We start from the raw sequence: 27,058 nt of genomic DNA, 5'->3' as shown, positions 1-27,058 counted from the left end.
AGTTCCAGGACAGCCAGAGCTGTTACACAGAGCCCTGTCTTGAAAAACTAAAAAAACAAAAAGAGAAAAGAAATGTTCTTTTTTTTTCTTTTTCATATATATGTGTATATGTGTGACATATGTGTTTGTGATTATGGGTATACAGGTGCATGTCATGTGTGTAGAGGTTACCAGTCAACCTCTACTGTGGGTTCCAGGGATTGAATGTAGGTAGTCAGGTTATGGCAAGTACCTTTATCTGCTGAGCCATTTCTTAATGCAGACTGAGGGTTTGTTGTTGTTGTTGTTTTGTATTAATTTTTATTGGAGATAATTCTTAACTGTGATCTAATTTTTTGAGAGCTAAAATAGTACCATTTTTCTCACAGAACTTTTTTATTTTGGTCTTTTGAGAAAAATTTCTTGCTGTATAGCTCTGACTGACCTGGAATTTGTTTTGTCTTCCAGTCTCATCTCAAACCTGGGCAGTCATCCTGCCTCTGCCTCCTAAGGGGTACAATTACAGGCCACCATACCCAGCTGCCTTGCAGGCATTATTTTACTCAATAAACTAAGTTAAACTGTGTTTAAAAATATTTATATATAAGTGATACTTTTTTTTTAAATACAGGACCTAGCTGATTAGCCAGTGCTAGCCTTAAATTTGCTATACATCCCATGGTGGCCTTGAATTTGAAATCCTCCTCATTCAGCTTCCTGAGTGATGAGATTATAGGTGTGTGCGCCACTGGTTCTCATTTCTTAAATAAGATATTCTCAATTAAAAACAACAAAAAAGTAGTCTTATGAGCTTTGTTTCCTAAAGTGGCTTTTAGCATTATTTCTTGTCTTGGTACTTGATATATAATTGTGTCTCAGCACACCAGTCATTGTAGGGCACTGGCACGTAGAGTGGGGAATGAGATGCAGAATGGTCCATGCCTGTTTTTGATACAATAATGTTGTTCATTTTGGGCAGTTGTGTTTTCATGTCCTTCATTTTCCAAATTTACTGTAATAAACCTAGAAATAATTTTAATTTACTTAAGATTTTAGAACATTTTTGTTTTTCTTGAAACTTTATAAGTCACATTATTTAGCAAACTGAAAAACCGATTATGATTTGGGGTTTAGAAAAATTTAGCATATACTAAAATTTTCTCACATCACTGATAAAATTAACAGTTGTTTCCTCACTTGTTAATTATTGTATATTGTTTATTGAATATTACAGTATAATTGTAGTACCTTGAATTTTGTTTGTTGGCTTTGTTTTATTTTGAGATAGGGTTTATCTGTTTAGCCCTGTTTAGCTGTGTTTAGCTTTGGAAGCTGTCCTGGAATTTGCTCTGTAGACCAGGCTGACCTCGAACTCACAGAGATCTGCCTGCCTCTGCCTCCCGAGTGCTGGGATTAAAGGCGTGCGCCACCACTGCCTGGCCTATTTTTATTTTCTAAGCTGTGTTTGACATCTAAAAAGAGATTATTGGATTTTAAAAGTTTTTCTTCCTCGATGTGGTAGTATACGCCTGTAATTTCACTATTTGGTGGTATGTGGCAAGATGCTTACAATTTGAAGGATAGGCTACATGGTGAAACCCTGTATCAAATAAAATGGGGTGTATATTCAGGGAACTAGTGACATTTCAGATTATTACTTAAGTTTCATTGTTGTTTGGACTTTTTGTTTTAAACAGTGAAGAACAAGCTACTTGTGCTATGAAAATTGAAGACAACCTAAATGCTAGGAATTTTTCCTTTTGATTTTGCAGTTGTGCTATATTGACTCCCAAACTGATGGTGGAATCCCTTCTTACTGCTTTGCTTTAATGGTGATGTTTTTTCTTCAACAAAGAAAACCCCCTCTTCTTCCTTGCTTACTTGGAAGTTGGGTAAGCATGAATTTGTGGTGTATATGTGCATGTATGTAAATATATTTATATATATATACGTATGTATAAATAGTTCTTGCTGAATGTTGTGCTCAAACATTTTAAGGTGGAATTCTGGTTACTCTATCTTTTCTCTTTCTCTTTCTTTTTTTAAAAATAATTTTTCTACTACCAATTTGGAATGCCTTTTTATATAGATTGAAGGCTTTGACCCAAAAAGAATGGATGACTTTCAGCTGAAGGGCATAGTAGAAGAGAAGTTTGTGAAGTGGGAATATAATTCAAGTAGTGCAACTGAGAAAAACTTAATTGCTGATGAAAACAAAGCTAAGGCAGACCAACCAAAAGATGATACCAAGAAGACAGAAACAGACAACCAAAGTAATGCCATGAAGGAAAAACATGGCAAAGTAAGCTTTTTTTTTTTTATTTTTGGCTTTTCTATCTGTAGACTTTATGATTCCTTCGAGTGAAACTATTTACTAATAGATTGACCTCTTGGCCTCATTTTCCTCATCTATAAAGTGAGGGGTTGATCTGGTTTAGTTTTTGGTATTGAGATTTTCTAATAAACTTACATATTGTTTGAATTGTGACAAGGTAATTCTGTTTCCTTTTTCATTTAAACCTGCAAAGTTCCTTTTATAAGTTTCATTAAAGTTTAAGCTTAATGTGAATTATGTGGTCAGATTTGGTAGAAAAATAAAAGTCTTTTGCTCTATGAGGAGATGGCTTTCTTAATTAATCAATTCAGCATGCATTTATTAAAGATCTGCTATATTCCAGGCATTTTCTTGAGTGCTAGACAACGATAGGTAAATATACATGAATTGTGTCCTTTAGAAGCCTGTAGTATTAAAAAAATACAGATGCACTGTTGTTTGAAAGTATCGCTCTGCTTAACACTGAATTGTAGTTCCCTGTATGTACTTCATTATTTTAGAGAGGTATCTTTCTTTTTCTTCAACTCCTTCTATGCTTTTCTCAAAGCATCAATATTCAGTTAATGATCTTGCTTTTTAGTTTACTGAGAACACTGAAACAATCAAAAGAAGACTACACACTCACCATCATCTCTATCATTTATATTTTGCCTTGTTACCTCAATCAAAAGGCATCTTCTCCATTGCCTTTTTTAGAATATACTCTATATTCTATATGCTCTATATTACTCTATCAATTTTCTTCCCCCTTCCCTTTTTTTTTTTTTTTCCGAGTTAGGGTTTCCCTATATAGCTTTGGAGCCTGTCCTGGAACTAGCTCTTATAGACCGGGCTGGTCTCGAACTCACAGAGATCCACCTGCCTCTGCTTCCCAAGTGCTGGGATTAAAGGCGTGCACCGTTGCCGCTGCCACCACTGCTAGCAGTTTTCTTTCCTTCTTAAATTGTCAACTTTTCAGTCTTGAGTCAAGCATTCTTTTGTTTCTTCTGTTTTAAAGAAAAATATTAAGTACCTACTCTCCCAGCTATTGCTTGGTTTCTCTTTGTAGTAAAACTAAATAGAATTGTTTATATTTACCATTTCCCATTTTTCTGTATCTCCTTAACTCACATTATCAATCTGCCAAAACTTATATCATTAGCTTCTATTTTGTTAAATTTCATGATCACTTAAAAAAATTATCTTTTTGACATAGCAATATTTCCTAGTTGATTATTTCCTTTCAGGACACCACCCTGTGACTGCTTAGTTCTTCTCAGTTTCCTTTGCTGATTCACTCTTTTTCTCTAGGTAGTTAATGTTTACATGGTGGGAACTTGGTTTATGCTTTCTCTTTTTCTTTTTTTTAAGATTTATTTATTATATATACAGTGTTCTGTTTGCATGTATGCCTGCAGACCGGAAGAGGGTGACAGATTTTATTACTGATGGTTTTGAGCCACTATGTGGTTGCTGGGAATTGAACTCAGGACCTCTGGAATAATGGCCAGGACTCAACCACTGAGCTGTCTCTCCAGTTATTTAATTATCTATCATCTATCTATCTATCTATCTATCTATCTATCTATCTATCTATCTATCTATCATTGGTGTTTGGCCTGCATGTATGTCTGTGTGTCCAGTCCCTCTCTTTTTCCTTTTTCTTTAAAGATTTATTTGTTTGTTTGTTTGTTTATTATGTGAGTTCGTGTTTTGCTTACATGTATGTCTGTGTGAAGAAGCTGAATCTGCTGGCACTGGAGTTTCACTTGTGAGCTATCATGTGGGTGCTGGGAATTGAGCCTGAGTCCTCTGGAAGAACAGCTAGTGCTTGCTTTTAACTACTGAGACATCTCTATATACGAATCTCGCTTTTTCTAATTTATCTACTTACTTGTGGTGGGTGATCTGTCCAATCCTTTTGATTTTACGTGCCATCTGTAGGATGACAAAGTCCTCTTTTTTGAACTGTATAATTATATCTAGCTGCCTATTTTGTGTCTTCTTATGTATCTTGTAAACTGAACTTAGGATGTTACTCTCACTTGCTTTTCATATTTCATCAGTTGATGTTACTCCATCCTTTGAAGCATTTAGTTTAAAACTTCAGATACATTCTTTACTGCTTGGTTTCTTGAAAACCCTATATTAACTATGTCAGAAAAATCTTGAATCTTTTTTTTTTTTTTTTTCGAGACAGGGTTTCTCTGTATTGTTTTGGAGGCTGTCCTGGAACTCACTCTGTAGACCAGGCTGTCCTCGAACTCATAGAGATCCACCTGCCTCTGCCTCCCGAGTGCTGGGATTAAAGGCATGAGCCACCAACACCTGGCCTGAATCTTGTTAGTTTTACTTTAAATTATATCCAGAATTCCATCACCTCTTAACCACATACTGTTACCACCCTGGTCCTAGCCACTATCATCTGGCCTGGATTTTTGTCACTGTCTTCCAACAGATAATTCCTGCTCTCATTAACAATGTAGTAATCTCAATGACTGTTTAAAAGTAAGTCAGATATTGCCCTTGACTGTCCTTGCACAACAATGTTTCAGTTGTTTCTCATTTCATTTAGTATAGAAAAAAGTCACTGGATCACTCTTTGCTTCTTTTGTTGCCTTCTACTACACTAGCTTTCAATGTTTCTTTTATGGTTTCCTTTCTCCCCCTCTACTTTTTTTCCTTCCTATAATGCGGAAAATCACATAGTTTTCTTTTTAGAGCTTTTGTGTTATATGTGTTTATCTGTTCCCCATTCTTATGACACATTTCTCTTTTCAGGTCACAATTTCTTGACAAAATTGATCCTGATACTCAGTTTAACACTTAATTTTTCCTGTTCCTGTATTCCTATCCTTTTTGTTATGCTCCCCCCCCCCCCCGTGCTACTTATGTTGTTTCTAACTTATTATTTAGTTTACCTTTCAAGTATGGTTTTTTCTTTTCTTGGGGAATAAGCTTCATGAAGGCAAGGACCTTGGCTTCTTTCCAAAGATTATCCCAAATCCAGCATTAGCTTTTAATTTTTACTGCAATTGTCAAAATCACATCTCTGTTTTTATAGTAGGGCCTTTCCTTCTTTGGGTGGCAGTATCATGTAGTTATTTACAACACAGACATAATAGACAGGTGATCTTCAGTCATATCCTTGGGCTGTAGTGTGTTAATGTAGGTTTATGTTTTAGAAGTGTGAATAAGGATAGTAGACATTGTTTGAGATTATGTGTAAATGTGAGTTTTCTTTATTATGATATCCCTAACACAAATCCAGGAACATAGTAGGTTCTAAAGAAATGTTTGCTGAATAACAGATTTTTTTTTTAATTTTGAAAGTAATTTTGCAACAAAAAATTATGACTATTCAGTAGTTTACAACCTTGAATGTGCCTGAGATTCACTGCAGAGAGCTTTAAAAGAAACTTTAAAGGTTAAGTGTGGTGCTTGTAATTCCATTACTTGGGAGGTTGTTTCTTGAACTAGAATCTAGCCTGTATTACAGGGTGAAACCCTGTCTCAAGCTCACACACCTACTCAAAATAACAAAAATTACCCCCCCTCAAACCAAAGCAACTCCCTCAAAAAAACAAAGAAAAAGAAAAGCTATAAGGGGATGTACCTCAGTGGCAGACCATTTGCTTAACATTGTGAAAGCCCCTGAGTTCCATCTACAGTGTCCTCACCCTGCAGACTCACACAAACAGAAACCCTGTTCATCACTTCAGATATCTCAGATTAGTTAAATCAGGTTATTAGAGTTGGTATGGAATTTCATGCTCATCTGGTGATTGTTATGTGCAGTCAGACTTGCTTGTGTCTGGCTTAATGAAAAACACAGAATTCCTTGGATTTCTGTAACTCAAACTGACTTTTTTTTTTTTTGCTTTTTAAGTGCTTCTTTAATGAAAAATATTTCCTCTTCCAGTCTCCTTTAAAATTAGAAGCACCAAATCAGGTACCCTTGGGACAGTTGTGGTTGGAGCTGCTAAAGTTTTACACACTGGATTTTGCTTTGGAGGAATATGTCATATGTGTACGGATACAAGATATTCTAACAAGAGAAAACAAAAACTGGCCTAAAAGACGAATAGCCATTGAAGGTGAGATGATATGCTGTACATGGTGTGAGCTATTCTGTACATGTGTGTTCCTCACCATCTAACACTGTATTCTAAGCTTTATCCCTTGGGTATGCTAAAGAAAATGGTAATTTATGTTGACTGGGTTCCACATCAAATCCCAAGCACATAATTATGCTATGACAAAAAGCCGGTATGTGTGTAATCATAGCCCTTGGAAGGCTTAGGCAGGCAAATTGCCATAATGAGTTTCAGTTCAGCTTGAGCTATAAGAGTGAGATCCTGGTTCAAAAAGATATTGTGACAAGAAATGAAATTGTTAATACCGGAATTTGAAATATTTCATTAAGTGACAGTGTATAGGAGAAGCAGAGTGGTACAGCTTATTCTAGTAATATCTTGATTGATAATTTAGTTATTGAGTTGGCTGTAGCTGTTCTCTTATAATTTTTCCCTTTTAGTTTTTAATTGCATGGAATCAACAAAAGACACCACATTTGTCTTTTCTTCTCTGTTTTCAAGAACTCATTAGGATCCTAGGTTAGAAAACTCTGGGAAAATGTACTCTGTTGACATTCTAGCAATTAAGATCTGTTTGTGTAAGCATGGAAATGTAATTTGCTAGTAGAAACTTAGCCCTTGATCATTTTCTTTTTTACTAGATCCATTTTCAGTCAAGAGGAATGTTGCACGGAGCTTAAACAGCCAGCTTGTTTACGAATATGTTGTGGAAAGATTCAGGGCAGCTTATCGGTATTTTGCCTGTCCTCAAAGGAAGGGTGGAAATAAATCTACAGTGGATTTCAAGAAAAAAGAGAAGGGGAAAATAAGCAATAAGAAACCAGTGAAGTCTGATTGTATGGCAACCAACTGTTGCACTCTTCTTGGGGAAAGCACAGAGAAAGTAAATACAGAAAGAGGTCAACCTACTAAATATGATGAAATGGAGTTTACATCACAGAGATGTACTGTTGACAGTGACAGTTTGTTGGCAAATGAAGTAGGTTTGGCTGACCATGGACAAGATTCTTCATCTCTTTCTACTGCCAGTGAAGGTAGTGAATTAGAACAAAAATCAGCTGAGAAACAAGGTGATTTAACACCTTCAGAAACTTCTTTAAAGAAGGAACTCAGCCAGTGTAATTGCATTGGGTCCCCTGATGGAGCTGAATCTGCTGGAACAGACTGCAGATCAAATTTAGAAATGGAGAGTTCACATCAGATTGTGTGCAACAACATATCTGCTACCTCTTGCAACTGCAAAGCTACAGAAGTTGCTTCTGACTTTATTGATGATGATAACCTCCCTTCCCAGGAATTATATTATGTGTTTGATAAGTTTATTTTAACTTCTGGCAAGGTAGGATACAGTAAACAATTTGTAAAACTTTGCAGTTACTGTATAGTTATTGATACTATGGTAGTGACTTGTTTTGGAATGGTATTTTGGTGTGTATCTGTTTTTTATTCTTTATATTTTTCCAAGTTTCAGTGAAATAGAGCATATAAAGTATAAGAATGCATCACTAATCTACTAGTAATTGGTTTTCTCTTTTTTATACATGAAATGATTTATCAGATATGAAAATCAGAATAGCAAAGCAGTATATATTTTAAAGTTATGCTTATTTACATATAAAATTATTTTTCTTTTTAAAAAGAAAGCAAAATTTTAAATTTAATTTTTTTTGGTGGGAATGTATAAATATACTGTTAAGTTGTAGTTGAAACTAAGAACAAGAGTAAAAAAGACACTGAATATTTCTGGACTTTAGTATCCTTTATGGATTATAGGAGTTCTGTCCTTTTAAACTGAAAGAATTTGAACTTAACTCTTTAGAGTATATAAACTACTATAGGAAATAGAAAATAAGCAATAACTGTTTTGTTAATAAAAGAGTTTTAGCTAAATTACATTTCTTCAAGTACAGTGTATATTACTAAAATATCTGCATCTGAAGTAGCAAAATGATGATTTAGACTTAATTGTAAGCATAGTAGATTATTAAGGAAAAATGAAGTGGAAAATCACTTATTTTATCAATAATTATTGACAAGCTTTGAGTTTGTTAATGTATTTATTGAACAGTATTTCTTCTTTTAAAAAATCTGTTTTGGTGAGAAGAACACCTTTAATCCCAGCACTCAGGAGGCTGTGAGTTTGATGCCAGCCTGGTCTACAAAGCGAGTTCCAGGACAGTTGAGGCTGCTACACAGAGAGACTCTGTCTTGTAAAAACCAAGAAAAACAAAACTGTTTCGTTGGCACCGTTGACTCGGTGGTTAAGAGGATCCACTTGTTAGCTTACCTCATCTCTCCAGTGTTCTAGGGGACAACCTCCTCTTCTGGCCTCTGTAGGCACTGTAAGCATGTGCACATACACACAGGTGCATACAGATCCACATAGTATGAGACAACAATTAAAAAAAAAGAAACCTATTAAGATAAGATTGGATTTTAAAGAGTTATTCTTATTTAATGTGTATGGGTATTTTGTCTATATGTGTGTGTGTTCACCAATTGCATGCCAGCTGTCCTGAAAAGGCCAGAAGAGAATATTGTATCCCTGCCAACTGTAGTTAACAAACATGGTTGTGAGCTGCCATGTGGGTGGTAGAAATTGAATTCAGGATCCTCTGAAAGAAGTAGCCAATGCTCTGAAATGCTAAGAAATCTCTCTAGCCCAGATTAATAGTTTTATTTTTATTTATTTATTTATTTGGTTTTTATGAGACACAGTTTCTCTGTATTGTTTTCGAGGCTGTCGGTCCAGCCCAGCCTCGAACTCACGGAGATGCGCCTGCCTCTGCCTCCTGAGTGCTGGGATTAAAGGTGTGCGCCACCACCGCCCGGCTTAGATTAATAGTTTTAAAAGCTATAGATGTTACATACACAAACACACACACACACACACACACACACTACTTGATGTGTTAGAGATACATCAACTCTATGAAATCATGACCACTGACAATGCCACAAATAAATCCATCATCTCAAAAAGTCCCTTCTCCACCTTTTTTCCCTTTTGTGGTAACTTTAATCTCCTAGCAAAAAATTAAGACTGTAATACAGTATTAATTATAGACCCAGACGACAGTGGCTTTCCAGAACCTGTTAATTTTGCAGGCCCCACACTTCTTCCTTTCATTTCCTCCATGTAGGTAGTATTTATTTGGTATAAGGACGTATCTATTGCATATTATCCAGGTCACAGCATTTAGTTATATAGACTGTTGAAAGGACTAAATGGCAGATTGTTAGAAAAACCTCTTAAAGAATTGCAGTTTAAATTCCTTGTAACTCATTCCTCCCTTCCCCAAACTTATACTAAGGTAAGAACCATATCTTCTGTCTTTACTAATAATCTGTAACTTAAAAAAATCCATCGTGTGACTGTAATTCCAGCACTTGGAGGAATGAAACAGGGAAATTGTCAATTTTGAGTACAGCCTGTCATATAAATTAATACCCTGTTTTACAAAAGAATTTCTACTCTAAATGTATCATTTTAAAAAACAACAGAACTGGAATCCTTTGAAAAACTGATAACTGGGCATAATGGTACATGTCTTTAATCACAACACTTGGGAGGCAGCTCCAGGTAGAACTCTGTGAGTTGGAGGCCAGCCTGGTCTATGTAGCAAGTCCTAGGACATCCAGAGCTATATAGTGAGACTTTGTCTCAAAAAACAGAAAATAAAAGCTAGTAGAAATTTCTGTAGTACTCTTAAATTGCATATGCACATAATTTGTTTTATGATATGCCTATAGAAATTTCTGCATATAATCTGTTTAGTTTTTTAATTTTATATGTATGAGTATTTGCCTACATGTGTGTATTTGTACCACATATGTGCTGTGTGCCTAAGGAGGCCAGAAGAAGTTGTCTGTCCCCCTGGAACTGGAGTTACAGATGGGTGTGAACTGTCTTATGGGTTCAGGAAATCAAATCCAGGTGCTCTTAAATATTGAGCCATCTCCCCGATCCCCATTGTTGTATACTTTGAATCAAGAGTTTCTGTCTTTGTAAATGTCCAGGCTAATATTGAAGGATCTCTTTAGGTACACATAATAACAATGAGATATAGCAATCTTCCTTAACCATGTGTGCTTACTGTTTGATCCACCTGTTTGGTGTTCTGTTAGAAAATATTTAAAATGATGCTATAGAATTTGGAAATTCAGTTAGTAGTTATTAACTGCTTCATTATATGGAGGTAAGTTTTAGTGTTCAGTCTTCAGAGATCAAGCCACAATATACTTTTACATGCTAGCTGAAAGAGGATTTCTTGATTGATTCTGAAGACAGAAAATATTTGGAGTCAAATGAAAGATGCAATTTAAAATTTCTTTATGAATAACTTTATTAGGTCTCAGTAAATTAAAATACAAGTTAGTAACTGTAGATTGTAGCTCAATTGGTAGAGAGTCATATGCATGAGGCCCTGAATTTGATTTCCAGCATTGCATAAATCCAGTGTGGTGGTTCACACCTGTAATCCCAGCACTCAGGGAACGGGTAGGGGGATCAGAAGTTCTAGGTTATTCTTGTCTGCTTTACCAGTTTGAGGCCCTTGTTTATAGACCAGATAGATGGGGGCTGAAGAGATGGCTCAGGAGTGCACTGGATGCTTTTTCAGAGGACCTTGGTTCTATTCCTAGCAGCTACATGGTAGCTCACAGTCATGTATAACTCCAGTTCCTGGAGATCTGATACCTTCTTCTGGAGTCAAGGCACCAGATAAGCAAGTGGTGCACAGACACACCTGTAGGCAAAACACTGATACACATAAAATAAGGAAAAATGCTGGGGGGGGGGAAACCCAGACAAATAAATACAAAGTATATATGTTTTCCTTTGGGAGTTGATCAGGTTGTTTGAATTAACACAAACCTTTTGTATTGCCAGTTAATTTCTATGTCTTATATTTCCAGGTAAATGGTTTATGATGTAATTTTGGTAGGAGAGGAAAGTGGTTAAAACAAGTTTTAATATTAATTGCATTTCATAACAGCTTTTTATAAAAACCTATTGACTGAATGAGTTAACAACATAGTGTTTGTTGCTACTATATTTTTGGATATGCTAAGTATTAAAATAACTTAAAAGCTCATTAATTTTTTTAAACCATTATTTAGCCGCCAACAATAGTATGCAGCATCTGCAAAAAGGATGGCCATTCAAAAAATGATTGCCCAGAGGATTTCAGGAAAATTGACCTAAAACCTCTGCCACCAATGACAAACCGATTTCGAGAAATACTTGATTTAGTATGTAAAAGATGTTTTGGTAAGTGTTTGGTACAAAAACTACTGGAGGTAGATTGTTAAATCCTGAATATTTATTTTCTAATTCAAGAAAATAAGTTTTGAGTGACAGTTTTTTGTTAATAGAAAAGATCAAGCATAGTTATTAAATGCTGACCATATTCAGGGTACTGTTTTAAATACTAAGGAAAATACAATTGAGTCTGTATGTACTACTTTAAGAAACTTAAACTGAATAATTGAGATATCTAATACTATAGCTATTAGTTCTTTGTGTTTACTGAATTAAGATCAGTCGAAGCTAAGTAAAGTTAAAAAATTTAACTGGCTTATCTTCAACCTTTAAGAAAATACATGAAACTAGTGTCTGGGTACTACATTCATTGAAAGGTCTAGATAGAGAACATTTCTGTCATTGCTGTGTGCTTTTGGCCTGTATTTGCTTGGCTGACTTTAAAAGACACTTACCTAAATTAGCATAATTCTAGCTAAATCTGGCTGGATATGGTGGCATACTCTTGTGTTCCTAGTACTAGGGAAGCTGAGGTGGTATTGTCACAAATTTGAGGCCAGCCTGAAATATACAGCAAATCTATTATGGGGTTGACTTGGCAGTTAAGAGTACTGTAGCTCTTACAGAGGATCCAGGTTCAGTTCTCTGAATCCACATGGTGGCTCAAAATCACCTGTGACACCAATTCTGTGATACTTAATGCTCTCTTTGCAGGCACATGCTCACACACATGCATGGAGGTAAAACATTCATACATAAAAATAAAGGTTTTTAAAAATCTGCTAGGTACAAGTAGGAGTCTGATATGATCATGTGGTATTTCTTTGTGGGAAATAATTGTGGGATAATTAGATCATGTTTTCTTTTTTCTTTTATTTTTATGATATACATTAGTATGTAAGTATACATATGATACACACACACACACACACACACACACACACACACACACACACACATGAGTATGTGAGTGCCTGGATGTATGTGTACCACAGTGCATGCAGTGCCCATGAAGGCCACAAAAAGGTGTCAGATCCCATGGAACTGGTTTTATAGATGGTTTTGAGCGGCTATGTGGGTGCTGGGAATTGAACCGTGGTCCTCTGGAAGAGCAACCAGTGCTTGTAACTACTGAACCATCTCTCTAGCCTTATAGCATATTTCCTTCTTTCTTCCTTCTTTTTTTTAATTTTATTTTTGAGAAAGGGTTTCTTTGTGTACCGCTGGCTGTTCCAGAATGCTCTTTAGACCAGGCCGGCCTTGAACTCAGAGATCCACCTGCCATACCTAGCTGATAGTATGTTTTTTCAGAGTGGCTCTAACATACCCTCATCATTGTGTAGGTTTTTATTCATTTTTTTAGTTTCTTTGGGGACCACAAGATACTCCAGGCTTATTGTGTATATTTTCTGACTTAGTACTAAAGTTGGACTTTTCTCCAAGGTACCTTAACTTCTTTCATTGGAGAATAGTATTAGAATTCAAGATGTGAATTGGAGGTGTTCTGTTTTGTTGTTGATGTTTTACTTTTGAGACAGAGTTTCACTGTGTAGCCTTGGCTAACCCAAATTTCAGGCATGCTTGCTTCTGCCTAGAGTGCTGTGTTTAAAGGTTTGTGCCACTATACCCATAATGTGTTCTTAACATTATTGGAATGTTGCTTTTAGACTCTCAGAGCAAGAAAACATATGTATAAGTATTAATCCTTGTGTATATATACTTACCTATATATTTTTCTACATGTTGTCATCTTATTTATGTTATCCTAAACATGATTTTACTCACAGTCTCTTCTTTGATTCTGAGCTATTACATTCTTCATTCTTCTTCTCCAGTAAGGAGAAACCCAGTTCTCACAATCTATTACTAAAAATTATTTAACTGTTTTATTTCAATACATCTGTATTAGTAGTCTCAGAACCATTAAACTAATGTCTTGAGAAACAACATCATCAGAGTTGAGCGTTTGTATAGTTTCTTTTGGCCTTAAACTTACAGATTGCACTCATTGTCTTTTCTTAGATTACTGTTTGGTTTGGTTTATTTTGATTTTCAAGAAACGGGTTCTTTTGTAGCCTTGGCTGTCCTTGATAGCTCTGATAACCAGTCTGACTTTGAACTCAGAGATCCTCCTGCTTCTTCCTCTCAAGTGCTGTATTAAAGGTGTGTGCCACCACTGCCCACCTTTTTTTTTTCCTTTTTTTGTATTTTTAACAACAACAGGGTTTCTGTAGCCCTGGAATTCACTAGACTAGGCTCATATTCATTTTCAAAATTACTTAGGTTCAGGACCTTTGTCCCACTCCCTTTAATGAAGGCTTTTTATATATTTATAAAATAAATCCTTTGATCACAGTGTATATTCTATCCTGAGACCCTTTGATCCTTGAATCATTTTGTAAAATTTGTATACCCTAAACCGGTCTTATTAATTTTTTAGTTTAGTCTTCAAAGAAATGGGTTTCTATGGAATCATTATAAATATATGTCATTTTACTTTGTTCTCCTTCACATTGATTTACTCTTAGTGCTCTTGGTTCCATTGATTTTTTTTGTTGTTGTTGTTGTTACAATTCAGTCATGTTAAGCTAAATTTCAAAGGGATCAACTTGAAAAATAGTTTGATTTGGGTTCAATATTTGGTGGGATTTAGTCTAGGACCTATTGGTTCTGTCAGTTTGCCTATGATAAGGTCCTATATTGTAGCAGAGGTGCATGGTATAGCAAAACCATTACTCTCAAAGTTGCTATGCTGAAGAGAAGAGGAAATACATAGAATTCCAAAATTTCCCCTCTTCAAGGACATGTTCTCTATGATTGGAAGTCTTCCTACTATTGTTATACCTCTTAAAGATTCCATCTCAGCCAGGCATGGTGGCGTGCACCTTTAATCCCAGCACTCAGGAGGCAGAGGCAGAGGCAGGTGGATCTCTGTGAGTTCAAGGCCAGCCTGGTCTACAGAGTTCTAGGACAGGCTACAAAGCTACACAGAGAAACCCTGTCTTGAAACAAAACAAAAAAGTAAATAGTGAAAATATAGAGTCAAAATTTTAGGTTAAAAACCTGAAGGAATTTTTATATTTTGTTGTTCTCACTTTTCTTTCTCTTTTTCATATAGATGAATTATCGCCACCTTGCTCTGAACAACACAACAGGGAGCAAATTTTAATTGGCTTGGAAAAGTTTATTCAAAAAGAGTATGATGGTATGTCATAGACTAAAAGTTGGTTGTTACTGTTATGTAATCACATGGTTTTGATTTTAATTGACTTAAAATGTTTTTCTATTTATTTATTTATTTATTTATTTATTTATTTATTTATTTATTATGTATACAATCTTCTGCATGCCAGCAGAGGGCACCAGATCTCATTCAAGGTGGTTGTGAGCCACCATGTAGTTTCTGGGAATTGAACTCAGGACCTCTGGAAGAACAGTCAGTGCTCTTAACCACTGAGCCATCTCTCCAGCCCCGACTTAAAAATGTTTAACTTATATATTAAGTACTATTTTGGTTTCTTTGGCAATATTACTCATAAAAGAGAAACTGCTTTCATGAGTATATTTAAGATAGGATAGTAGTCAAGTTAAATAGATATAACTATATCAGTAAATAGTCAATGCTATTAAAAGTGCGGTGATAAGTGATAGGTTGTTAGTAAATCTCTCATGAGGTAGTGTTTGAGTTGAGTCTGAATAATTCAAAGGAACACATTATATGAATTTCTAAGGAGAGAACATTATAGAAAGAAAGGGTAGATACCAAGTCTTAGATTGTGTCTGACATTTTTATTTATTTATTTATTTATTTTATTTTTTTTGGTTTTTACGAGACAGGGTTTCTCTGTATTGTTTTGGAGGCTATCGGTCCAGCCCGGCCTCAAACTCACAGAGATCCGCCTGCCTCTGCCTCCCAAGTGCTGGGATTAAAGGCGTGCGCCACCACCGCCCGGCTTGTGTCTGACATTTTTAGACTGATTGGAAGTCCCCTGTGTTTGGAATGGAATGTGTAAGATAAATTGTAATAGAAAGGTGAGGTCATAGAGTTATCCTAAATATTAGATCATTAGAACCATTTGGACATTGGTAGAAGGGCATTTTGTTTACTGAAAGCTGTGTAGAAGGTTTTAGCAGTAAGTGATTCATCCTGGAGAACAGATGATAGCACTCTAAGAGTACCAGCAAGAGCATTGCAGAGAACTGTGACAGGAGGACAGATGAAGCACAGAGGTAGAGGAGGTAGCTGCCAGAATTGAGTTATATTTAAGGTAGAGCTAACAGGAATTTCTGGTGAATGTGGGATGGAAAGGAAAGAAAAATCAAGCATGACCTGAGGCTTTTGCTCCAAAATAGCAGTTTTTTAGTGTGAGCATAAAGAAACGAGGTTTATGATCAAATATTTTAGAAAAGGATATTTATAGTAATTTACTTAAATCTGGGTAGATGGCTCACTTGTGTTGTGAGCATGAGGACCTGAGTTTTATTCCCAGGACAAGTGTAAAAACATAAGGTGTAGGCTGGGCATTGGTGGCGCACGCCTTTAATCCCAGCACTCAGGAGGCAGAAGCAGGCAGATCTCTGTGAGTTCAAGACCAGCCTGGTCTACCGAGCGAGTTCCAGGACAGCCTCCAAAACAATACAGAGAAACCCTGCCTCGAAAAACAAACAAACAAAAAACCAAAACAACAACAACAACAAAAAACATAGGGTGCAGGTGCTGGAGAGATGACTCAGTGTTTTAGAACACTGGTCTTTCCAGAGAACCTGAGTTTAATTCTCAGCACTAGTGTCCGGTGGACTGTTTGCAATTGTAGAGATTCAACTCTTTTTTGGTCTCTACAAGCACTTGCATCCATGTGTGCATACATGTTCACACACATATGTGCACACATTTGTAATCTCAGTACTGAGGAGCCAGAGACAGGCCTCCTGGTCCTGTACTCACTAACTGGCTATCCGAATGATGATGTTCAGACCAATTTTAAGTCTCCTCCCTCTCTTTTAAATAAAACTCATACTCAATTTTATTTCATCACCATAGCCTCTTTTTATGAATATTTTGTGTATTTCAAAAATGAAGGCACAGGTTTAAATATTTTATGTTGAGGACACTTTAAATGATATTTTAGTGGAATTCAAAATAAAACTCATAAAAATAAGGAATTCTTGGGCTAGTGAGATGGCTCATTGGGTAAAGATGCTCAGCTGAATTTGATTCCTTAGACCCATGAGGTGGATGGAGACAACCAACTTCTGTGAATTGTTCCCTGCGCTCCTCACATGTTGTGGTGCATGCACACATGCACAAATAAAGTTTAAAAAATATGCCAAGTGTTGGTGGCACATGCCCCTAATCCCAGTGGGCCTCTAACTCATAGAGATCTTCCTGCCTCTGCCTCCTTAGTGTTGAGATTAAAGGCATGCTCCACTACCACCCAACTCTGCTGTTTTTCTTAGTCATCAACCTAAGCCACAGAAAACTCATGTGTTCTAGCAATGTGACACTTTCTTGTTTTATTTTTTTATCATTAAAACTCCATTTACACTAACATTATTATTACTAGTTAGACGGTACAGCTAGGAAGGAATCATCTTTAATAATAATCCACAGGTAAAATTGCCCAGTAGAATGGGATGTTTCCATGAGATAAACACACTACATTATAGGCAGTGGGGAGCTCTCCATAACCCATTGACACCATGCTAGATACCAGAGAAAGATGGCAGCAGCAAACATTAAAGGCACAGCAGAAGCAAAAGACATTCTAGGGTATGTGGTCTTGGGACATTGCCTGTCCAAGATTCACCCATTGGAGTTACCTCCTGGTGGGCTAACACCTTGAACTTCAGTTTTTCTACCTACTGCTCCTCTAACATGGCTTTTGGCATACTTTGGCATGACCCAACTAATATAAGTATAATTAAACTTTAAGTTACAACTTGTTTGAAAAGTAGGTGTTATAGAAGAACTCTTAAATGAAAAGGAGTAACTCTAACATGATTTATATCTAGTGAATTACAGTGACTATGGGAGGAAAATTAACCCTATATATTGAGGTGATAATTTACAAGTACTTGAATTATACCCTGAAAGAACTAGTTTACTTTTAAGAGATGAGTTATCAGATTATCAGTTATTGAGCTTAACCTTTGGTACTGCTGTTAAAGAACAACAGTGGGTGGAGATAGTTCAGTTGGAAGAAACTGAAGGTCTTAGTGATTGGCTTATGCAGGTTGAGCAAGGTATTAAAGACCTCCTATTTCTAGTGAACATCTAAATAGATAATGATACTGTTTGCTGAGAATTAGTGTTTTAGTTACTTGTCTCCTTGCTTTGACAAAATACCTGAGAAAAGTAATTTAAGGAAGGATTTATTTTGCCATATAGTTTCAGTGACTAGTATCTATCATGGTAGCAGGAGCATGAGACATCTGGTCACAATGGATCCAGTTACGGAGCAGGAAATAATGAATGCTTTTGAGCAGGTGACAGCTGGTCACAATGTATCTAATTAGGAAGCAGGAAATGATGAATGCTTGTTTTCAGCTCAATTTCTCCTTTTTATTACCATGAAATCCTATCACCCACATTAAGGGTGGGTCCAACCACCTCATTTAACATAATCTAGATAGTACCTCATAATCATGTCTAGAGATCCCCCATAAAACTGACAGTCAACTTTACCAATCACAGTTGGGATTATAGGAGTAATAGAAGGCCAGGGTGAAGTAGATAGTATAGCCATGTTCAATTTATGATATGTTGAAAAGAAAATGCGGTTAGCTTCTTGGGTATAAGCACCTCAGCAAAAGATCCTAGCTGGGGTTGGATGTTTTGGGATTTCTCAGTGTATCACTTTGTGTTAAGCTATTAGTAGATGTTAGATGACTCCTAACCTGCTCGTTGAATTGTTTTCTTGAGCTTAGAAAAGGCAAGATTGTGTTTATTTGGTTCTTCAAAGAATGGATTTGGATTCCGTGATAGTGATCTGGATATTTGTATGACTCTGGAAGGCCATGAAAATGCAGAGGTAAGAGTTAATATTTGGAAGGAATTTGACAGGTGTTTTTTTTTTTTTGTCTAATGGTTTTAATTTTATACATGGTATTGATTATATACATGTTATTATTTTTTGTATCTGTGTTAGTGGTGTTTAAGATGTAGAAGCATAAGCATTATGGATTTAAGATATTCAAACTCAGCTATTGTGGAAATCTATTAAAATATGTTAAAATATTCAGACTTAAAAAAGTAAATTTACTATTCATCCTGGTGTTTTCTTTTTTTAGCTTTTATTGGTTCTTTGGGAATTTCATCATGCATTTTGATCCTACTTATCTCTATGTCTCCTCACATCTGTCCTCTACCCTTAGAACCTCCCCCAAATCAAAATCAAATTTAAAAGAAAAGCAAAACAAAAAAAAATTAAAAACAAAGAAACAAACGAAATAGAACCTTGTTCTGGAATCTGTAGTGTGGCTTGATTAGTTACACAGTTTATTCCATTCATCTTTATTTGCAGATATTTATTGCCAGAAGTCATTGGTCTGGCTCTAGGCCTCTGGTTTCTGCTATACCACCTATAATGGGCTTTCACTGGGGCTCCTCTTTGATATCCTTTTGTTGTCCTGTGTCTTGGAGATCCTACTGTTTTGGTTTGTTCCCTTCACATGCTCCAGCAGTTCATAGATTTGGTGGAAGTTGGGGTAGGCCAGTTCATAGCCCTGGTTCTAGACCTGGGTGGTAGTTGGGTTGGTCATCTGGCCAGCTTTTTCTTATCATCACTACCCAGGTGAGCTCTGCAACACTGCTTTGGCTAGCTTACCCAGTACAGCCTACAGCTAGGAGTCGAGCCAATTCTCATGCTCTCAGGTCCTCAAAGCTGGGTCCTCCACATTCCCATTACCAGAGCCAGTTCTAATATTTTTGTCTAGGCAAGGCACAGGGCCTTCTCTCCTGATTGCTGTAGAGAGCATACAAGGTTGAGGCACACAGGGTTTAGCTCTCTTCCTTTCATGCCCTCAGGGCTGGCTCACCTGCATCCCTGACAACAGGGACAGCTCTAGTGTGTAGAGCCCTGAGTGGGATGTCATTCTGTATGCTGCAAAAAGATGTTGCTTTTATTGGTTGATGAATAAAGCTTTTTCTGCTAATGGCTGAGCAGAGTAAAGCCAGGTGGGAAATCTGAACAGAGATTGGGGTCTAGGAGGCGCCAAGTAACCGCCAGGGAGACAAGATGCCAGGGAATGCATCACCAGTAAACCACAGCCATGTGGTGTTACACAGATTAGTAGCAATGGGTTAATTTATGAGAGAGCGGTAGCCAGTTATAAGCCTAAGCCACTGGCCAAGCATTTATAAATATATATCGAGTCTCTGAGTGGTTATCTTACAAGCTGCTGTGGGGACCCAGTGGGTGGAGAGAAGTTGGTCCAGTGGTATTGGGCTATGTGGAGAAGTCTCCATTATAGAGCCCACTCCCTTGTATGCTGTAGCTAGTGAGGGTCAGGGCTAGCTCTCCCACTCTTGTGACTCAGGGCCAGTTCTCTCACCTGCTACAGGTGGTAATAGGCGGTGGGGGAAGGCATCTTTCTCTCACCTATGCCACCACTTGGTAGATGGGGGAGGGCCAGGGAGGAGGCAAGGATCAGCTGTCCTGCTGTCGCACCCTTAGGGTGGGCTCACCTGTGTTCCAGACCACATGGTCAGGCTCTGGTGTGCCTTCCAGGTGAGGTGCATGCCTGTGATGAGGGGTGGACCCATCTTTCCCTAGTATGGGACCAGCTCTCCCCTGAGGGGTAGGGACAGCTTGCCTGCCGCAGAAATCAACATGAAGGACAGGGCCAGCTCAGCATGCCCTATGCTAACATGGTTCATGCACATAACCACGGACCCCAGGTGCAGCAGGTCCATGGGCTGGATGCTACCATGGCCCTGTGGCCCTATATCAGTAGAGCCCCTGTGGCAGCATGGCCCTCAGGCTTCAGATTCCAGGCATCTGCAGAGCCCTTGGTGGCAATATAAGCCACAGACACCACCCTAGACCCCAGCCACTGTGGTGCCATGGACATGAATATTCATCCTGTCTTAATGTATCAGCTAGGTTTTTGAGACTTTCGAAGGTTTAATAAAGAACTGGGTGAAAAAACTAGTTTACCATAAGTTACAGTTCTTTCATTAGAAGCTGGTACTTCTATTTGGTAATAAGCATTGATCTTGGTTACTCTGTCTCTGTCTCTCTGCTGTGTACTCTGTAAGTAGAAAATATAGACAGTTGGGGGCTGGAGAGATGGCTCAGAGGTTAAGAGCACTGACTGCTCTTCCAGAGGTCATGAGTTCAATTCCCAGCAACCACATGGTGGTTCACAACCATCTGTAATGAGATCTGGTGCCCTCTTCTGATGTGTAGATGTACATGGGGGCAGGGTGTTGTGTTTGTAATAAATAAATAAATCTTTAAAAAAAGAAAGAAAATAGGCAGTTTTCTAATTTATAAATGGATTATATTCTAAAAATTAATTATGATTTTGGGGTACTGACACCTTTTCCATAGAAGCTGTTACAATGTCAAAAGGTTAGAAATTTTACTCTGGGTTGGATAGGAAACTAACATTTATTGAGTTGCTCTATATAGTTATACATGCTTTATCCTGTTCTTAATCCATTTTGAGGTAGATATAAATTACCCCATTTTAAAAATCAGGAGACTGAAGCCTCAAAAGATAAACTTTGGGCCATGGAAATAGTACGGTTAAGATGCTTGTTTCCATGTCTGACAACCTAAGTTTGATACTGGGATCCACATGGAGGAGAGAACTAGCTTTAGCAAGTTGTCCTCTGACCTTCCTATGTGCCATGGTGCTCCTACTTCCTTTATACAGACATTACCTCTCCCTCCCCAAAAAAGAGAAAAACAAAAGACAAATTGATTTATTTAACCACTCCTCACTTTCTCTACATGCTGTAGCCAGCATTTGTGTCTAGGGCTCTGTGGTTCATGCTCTTCATATTATATCTCTGTAATATTTTTTAGCTGAATATTGTATTAATAGTAATGAAGAACCTAACCTCTACTTTATGAAGTAGAAAGCTCTCTGAATAGCCTTGATTTAGAAGGAGACATTTCCCAATGCAGTCTCAGCAGTGGGATTAAGGGTATGCTTTTCTTCTTTGTGAATGAAAATGTCCAAACTCTAGTACTAAGGGACTGACTGGGTTGGTAAGAAGTGTTTCAGTCTACTGTTGGAGCAATTAGAGGAGGAATAGACCCTTGTAGAGATTTTTTATAAATGGTTTTTTAAGACAGTTTCTCTGTAGCTTTGGAGCCTGTCCTGGAACTTGCTCTGTAGACCAGGCTGGCCTCAAACTCAAAGATCTGCCTGCCTCTGCCTCCCGAGCGCTGGGATTAAAGGCATGTGCCACTACTTCTGGGGTTTGTAGAGATCTTTGACCAATGTATCTATTGGCTTTATTTTTTTTATTTTTATTTTTATTTTTTTTTATTTATTTGTTTATTACAAACACAACACCCTGCCTCCATGTACATCTACACACCAGAATAGGGCACCAGATCTCATTACATATGGTTGTGAGCCACCATGTGGTTGCTGGGAATTGAACTCATGACCTCTGGAAGAGCAGTCAGTGCTCTTAACCTCTGAGCCATCTCTCCAGCCCCCTTGGCTTTATTTTTTATCAATAATCATGTCTCAGATAAAACTCATTGTATCGTTATTTTAGTTTTGTTTTTATCTATGCTGTGTTATGCTGGTACATTATAACAGGGTATCATGTAGTTCTGGCCTAGAACTTCTCAAACTCTTGACTTCTAATCCCAAATATTCCTATAGATCCAATCCAGATCCTTGTGTATGCTAGTCAGGTATTCTATACTTGAGCCATATTCTCAGCCCTGCTGTTGAAATTTATATTTCAAAGTCAGGTACCATCTGTAAGATTGGAGCAAGGTCAAGTTTTTTGGCATCTGTAGTGGTATCAGTGTATCTTCTGTTAGATAACAATTCACAAGCTGGAGAAATGGCTCAACAGTTAAAGGTGTGTGTTAATTATTCATCCAGTGGACCCAAGTTTGATTCTTAACACCCAAGTCAAAAGTCTCCAGCTCCAGGGGATTGTAGACCTTCAGCCTCCTTGGGCACCCACACATGTAGTATGCATGTGTGCACACAGACATCCGTACCCATACACACATGACTAAAAAATAAATCTTTTAAAGGAAATGATCCAGCAGAATAGTGTAGCTTTGTGTTCATGAGGCAGTTCTTCCAGGAGATGATTTTAAAATTGGTAGGCTGGGAGTAAATATGGCAGTGGTGTCTGATACATACTTTTTTTCTGACTCTTAAGAAAGTGACCATCTTAAATTTAAAAAATTTTTATTTATATCACATTGTGTGTGTTTGTGTGTACATACATAAAAGCCAGTACCTGTGCCTATGCTTTATGCTCTTTAGTTTAATACAGTTAATTTATAAAGTCATTATTTTTGTTTTCTATTTTGATTTTCTTTTGTATTTTTTACATTCTAATCCCAGTTCCCCCTCCCTTTCCTCCCGCTCCCCCCATATCCCCCACCTCACCTCACATCTGCTCCTCAAAGAGGGTAAGGCCTTATCTAGGCAGTCTACTAAGTCTGTTCCATCATCTCATTGAGGCAGGACCAAGGTCCCCCCCCCCCGCCATGCCCCTGTGTCTAGGCTGAGCAAGGTATCTTTCCATACTGAATGGGCTCCACTAAGTCAGTTTGTGTATTAGAGCTAGATCTTGAACCCACTGCCAGTCGTCTCCTCTATTGCCGCAGCCCCACCATTGTCACCTATATTAACAGAGTCTAGCTCAGTCTCATGCAGATTCCCCATTTGTCAGACCAGAGTCAGTGATCTCTCACTAGCTCAGGTCAGCTGATTCTGTGGGTTTCCCCATCATGGTCTTGACTCCTTTGTTCATATTATCAATCCTCCCTCATTTTGATATACTCTAGGAGCTTGACCCAATGGTTAGTTGTGGATTTCTGCTTCTGCTTCCATCTGTTTATGGAAGAGGGTTCTAACTTTTCTGGGGTTGTGAATTGTAGGCTGGTATCTTCTGCTTTATGTCTGGTATCCACTTATGAGTGAGTACATACTATATTTGTATTCCTGGTTCTGGGTTATCTCACTGAGGATTTTTTTTCCTAGTTCTGTTCATTTGCCTGCAAGTTTTAGGATATCCTTGTTTCTTACCCATAAATGATACTCCATTGTGTAAAGGTACCATGTTTTCTTTATCCATTCTTATGTTGAGGGGCATCTAGGCTGTTTCCAAGTTCTGGCTATTAGGAATAATGTTGCTCTGAACATAGTTGAACAAATGTCCTTATGGTGTGAATGTGCTTCCTTTGGATATATTATGCCCAGAAGTGATATTGCAGGTTCTTGAGGTAGGTTGTTCCCTAATTTTCCACAGTACTGTACAAGTTTTCATTCCCACCAGTAATGGAGGAGTGTTCCTTTTTCTCTACATTCTCTCCAGCTGTCATCAGTGTTTTTGATCTTAGTCATTCTGATTGTTATCAGATGGTATCTCGGCCGGGCGGTGGTGGCGCACGCCTTTAATCCCAGCACTCGGGAGGCAGAGGCAGGTAGATCTCTGTGAGTTCGAGGCCAGCCTGGACTACCAAGTGAGTTCCAGGACAGCCTCCAAAGCCACAAAGAAACCCTGTCTCGAAAAACCAAAAAAAAAAAAAAAAAAAAAAAAAAAAGATGGTATCTCACAGTTGTTTTGATTTGCATATTCCTGATGACTAAGGATGTTGAGCATTTACTTAAGTGTCTTTCTGCTATTTGAGATTGTTCTGTTGGAAATTCTTTGTTTAGATCTGTACACCATTTTTTAGTTGGATTATTTGGTAGTTTGATGTCTAGTTTCTTGAGTTCCATGTGTATTTTTGAAATCAGCCCTCTGTCAGATGTGGGGTTGGTGAAGATCTTTTCCATTCTGTAGGGAGCTGTTTTGTCTTGTTGATTGTGTCCTTTGCCTTACAGAAGCTTCTCAGTTTCAGGAGGTCCCATTTATTAGTTGTTGCTCTCAGTGTCTGTGCTACTAGTGTTCAGATTTATTTCCCACTTTCTCTTCTACTTGGCTCAGTGTGGATGGGTTTATGTTGAGGTCTTTGATCCATTTGGACTTGAGTTTTGTGCATGGCATCTATCTGCAATCTTCTACATGTGGATGTCCAGTTACACTAACACCATTTGTTGAATAAGTTTTCTCTTTTCCATTTTATATTTTTAGCTTCTTTGTTAAAAATTAGGTGTTCATAGGTGTGTGGATTGATAATCAGGGTCTTCTGTTTGATTCCATTGGTCCACCTGTCTGTTTTTATGCCAATACTAAGATGTTTTCATTACTATAGCTCTATAGTAGAGCTTGAAGTCAGAGATGGTGATGCTCCCAGAAGTTCTCTTATTGTACAGGGTTGTTTGGCTATTCTGTTTTTTTTTTTTTCTCCATATGACGTTGAGTATTGTTCTTCCCAGGTCTGTGAAGAATTGTGCTAGGATTTTGATGGGGATTGCATTGAATCTGTAGATCCTACCTATTCAAGAGCATGGGAGCTCTTTCAATTTTCTGATGTCTTCTTTAATTTCTTTCTTAAAGATTTAGAAGTTCCTGTCATACAGGTCTTTCTCTTCCACTTGTTTGATTAAAGTTACCCCATGATATTTTATGGGTTTTTCTTGGCTATTGTAAAGGATGATGTTTCTCTGATTTCTTTCTCAGGCCATTTATCATCTGTATATAGGAGGGCTACTGATTTTTTTGAGTTAATCTTGTATCCTCCTACCTTACTAAAGGTGTTTATCAGTTGTAGGAGTTTACTGGTTGAATTGTTGGGGTCGCTTGTGTAAACTATCATATTGTCTGCAAATAGCGAAGGTTTGACTTCTTCCTTTCCAATTTGTCTCCCCTTGATCTTCTTCTGTTGTCTTATTGATCTTACTGGAACTTCGAGTACTATATTGAATAGATACAGAGAGTGGACAGCCATGTCTTGTTCCTGATTTCACAGGAATTGCTTAGAGTTTCTCTCCATTTAGTGTGATGTTAGCTGTTGGGTTACTGTATATTGCCTTTATTATGTTTAGGTATGTTCCTTGTATTCCTATTTATTCCTTTATCATGAAAGGGTATTGAATTTTGTCTAAGACTTTTTCAGCATCTTTTTTTTTGTTTTTTGTTTTTTGTTTTTTGGTTTTTCGAGACAGGGTTTTTCTGTCTTGTTTTGGAGGCTGGCCTTGAATTCACAGAGATCCGCCTGCCTCTGCCTCCCTAGGGCTGAGATTAAAGGCGTGTGCCACCAACGCCCAGCATTGTTTATCATTTATTGATTTAAATTTGGTATGTGGTACTTACCTAGGAAATTGTCCATCTCCTTAAAGTTTTCCAATTTTGTGGAGTATAGGTTTTTTAAATATATATTATGTATTTTATTTATACAGTGTTTTGCCTGCGTGTATCCCTGTATGCCAGAAGAGGGCACCAGATCTCATTACAGATGATTGTGAGCCACCATGTAGTTGGTGGGAATTGAACCCAGGACCTCTGGAAGAGCACTCAGTGCTCTTAACCTCTAAGCTATCTCTCCAGCCCCAGAGTATAGGTTTTTGAAGTATGACCTGATGATTTTCTGAATTTCCTCAGTTTCTGTTGTTATGCCCACCTTTTTGTTTCTGATTTTGTTAATTTGGATATTCTCTCTCTGTCTTGGTAGTTTGGATAAAGGTTTGACTATTTTGTTGAGTTTGTCAAGGAACCAACTCTTTCTCTCATTGATTCTTTGTATTGTTGTTTTTGCTTCTATTTTATTGATTTCAGCCTTCAATTTGACTATTTCTTGCCATCTACTGCTTCTGGGTGAGTTTGCTTCCTTTTGTTCTAGTGCTTTCAGTTGTTCTGTTAATTCACTAGTGTGGGATTTTTCCAGTTTCTTTATGTAGGCATTTAGCGTTATGAACTTTCCTCTCCCCACTGCTTTCATTGTGTCCCATAAATCTTGGTATGTTGTATGGTCATTTTCATTAAATTTTAGGAAGTCTTTAATCTCTTTATTTCTTCCTTGACCCAGAGGTGGTTCAGTTGATTATTTATTGTTCAATTTCTATGTGTTTGTGGGCTTTCTTTAATGTTTCTATTGAATTCTTACTTTAAGCTCTGGTGATCTGATAGGATACAGGGGGTTATGCCAATTTTTTGGTATCTGTTTAAGTTTGCTTTGTTACTGTGTATGTGGTCTATTTTGAGAAGGTTCCATGAGGTGCTTAAAAGAAAGTATATTCTTTTGTGTTTGGGTGAAATGCTCTATAGATGTCTGTTATGTTCGTTTGAGTCATAACATCTGTCAA

At 37.4% G+C, this 27,058-nt stretch overlaps 1 protein-coding gene across 8 annotated transcripts in view; it reads left to right on the top strand.

Annotated features, from left to right (window-relative positions):
• Positions 1-27,058, top strand: part of Tut4 (terminal uridylyl transferase 4) — a 116,067-nt gene that overhangs the window by 50,577 nt on the left and 38,432 nt on the right. For all 8 annotated transcript variants that reach the window (XM_040756991.1, XM_040756990.1, XM_040756989.1 and 5 more), the window contains 7 exons: positions 1,752-1,871; positions 2,069-2,281; positions 6,216-6,390; positions 7,032-7,729; positions 11,512-11,662; positions 14,772-14,858; positions 18,581-18,684. In XM_040756991.1, the coding sequence (XP_040612925.1) occupies positions 1,752-1,871; positions 2,069-2,281; positions 6,216-6,390; positions 7,032-7,729; positions 11,512-11,662; positions 14,772-14,858; positions 18,581-18,684 (1,548 nt within the window). The remainder of the gene's footprint in view (positions 1-1,751; positions 1,872-2,068; positions 2,282-6,215; positions 6,391-7,031; positions 7,730-11,511; positions 11,663-14,771; positions 14,859-18,580; positions 18,685-27,058) is intronic.

The sequence above is a fragment of the Mesocricetus auratus genome, unplaced genomic scaffold (assembly GCF_017639785.1).
Source record: "Mesocricetus auratus isolate SY011 unplaced genomic scaffold, BCM_Maur_2.0 Super-Scaffold_100014, whole genome shotgun sequence".
Lineage (NCBI taxonomy): Eukaryota > Metazoa > Chordata > Mammalia > Rodentia > Cricetidae > Mesocricetus > Mesocricetus auratus.
Note: the sequence above shows the minus strand (reverse complement) of the source record. Positions and strands in the feature narration are given on the sequence as shown.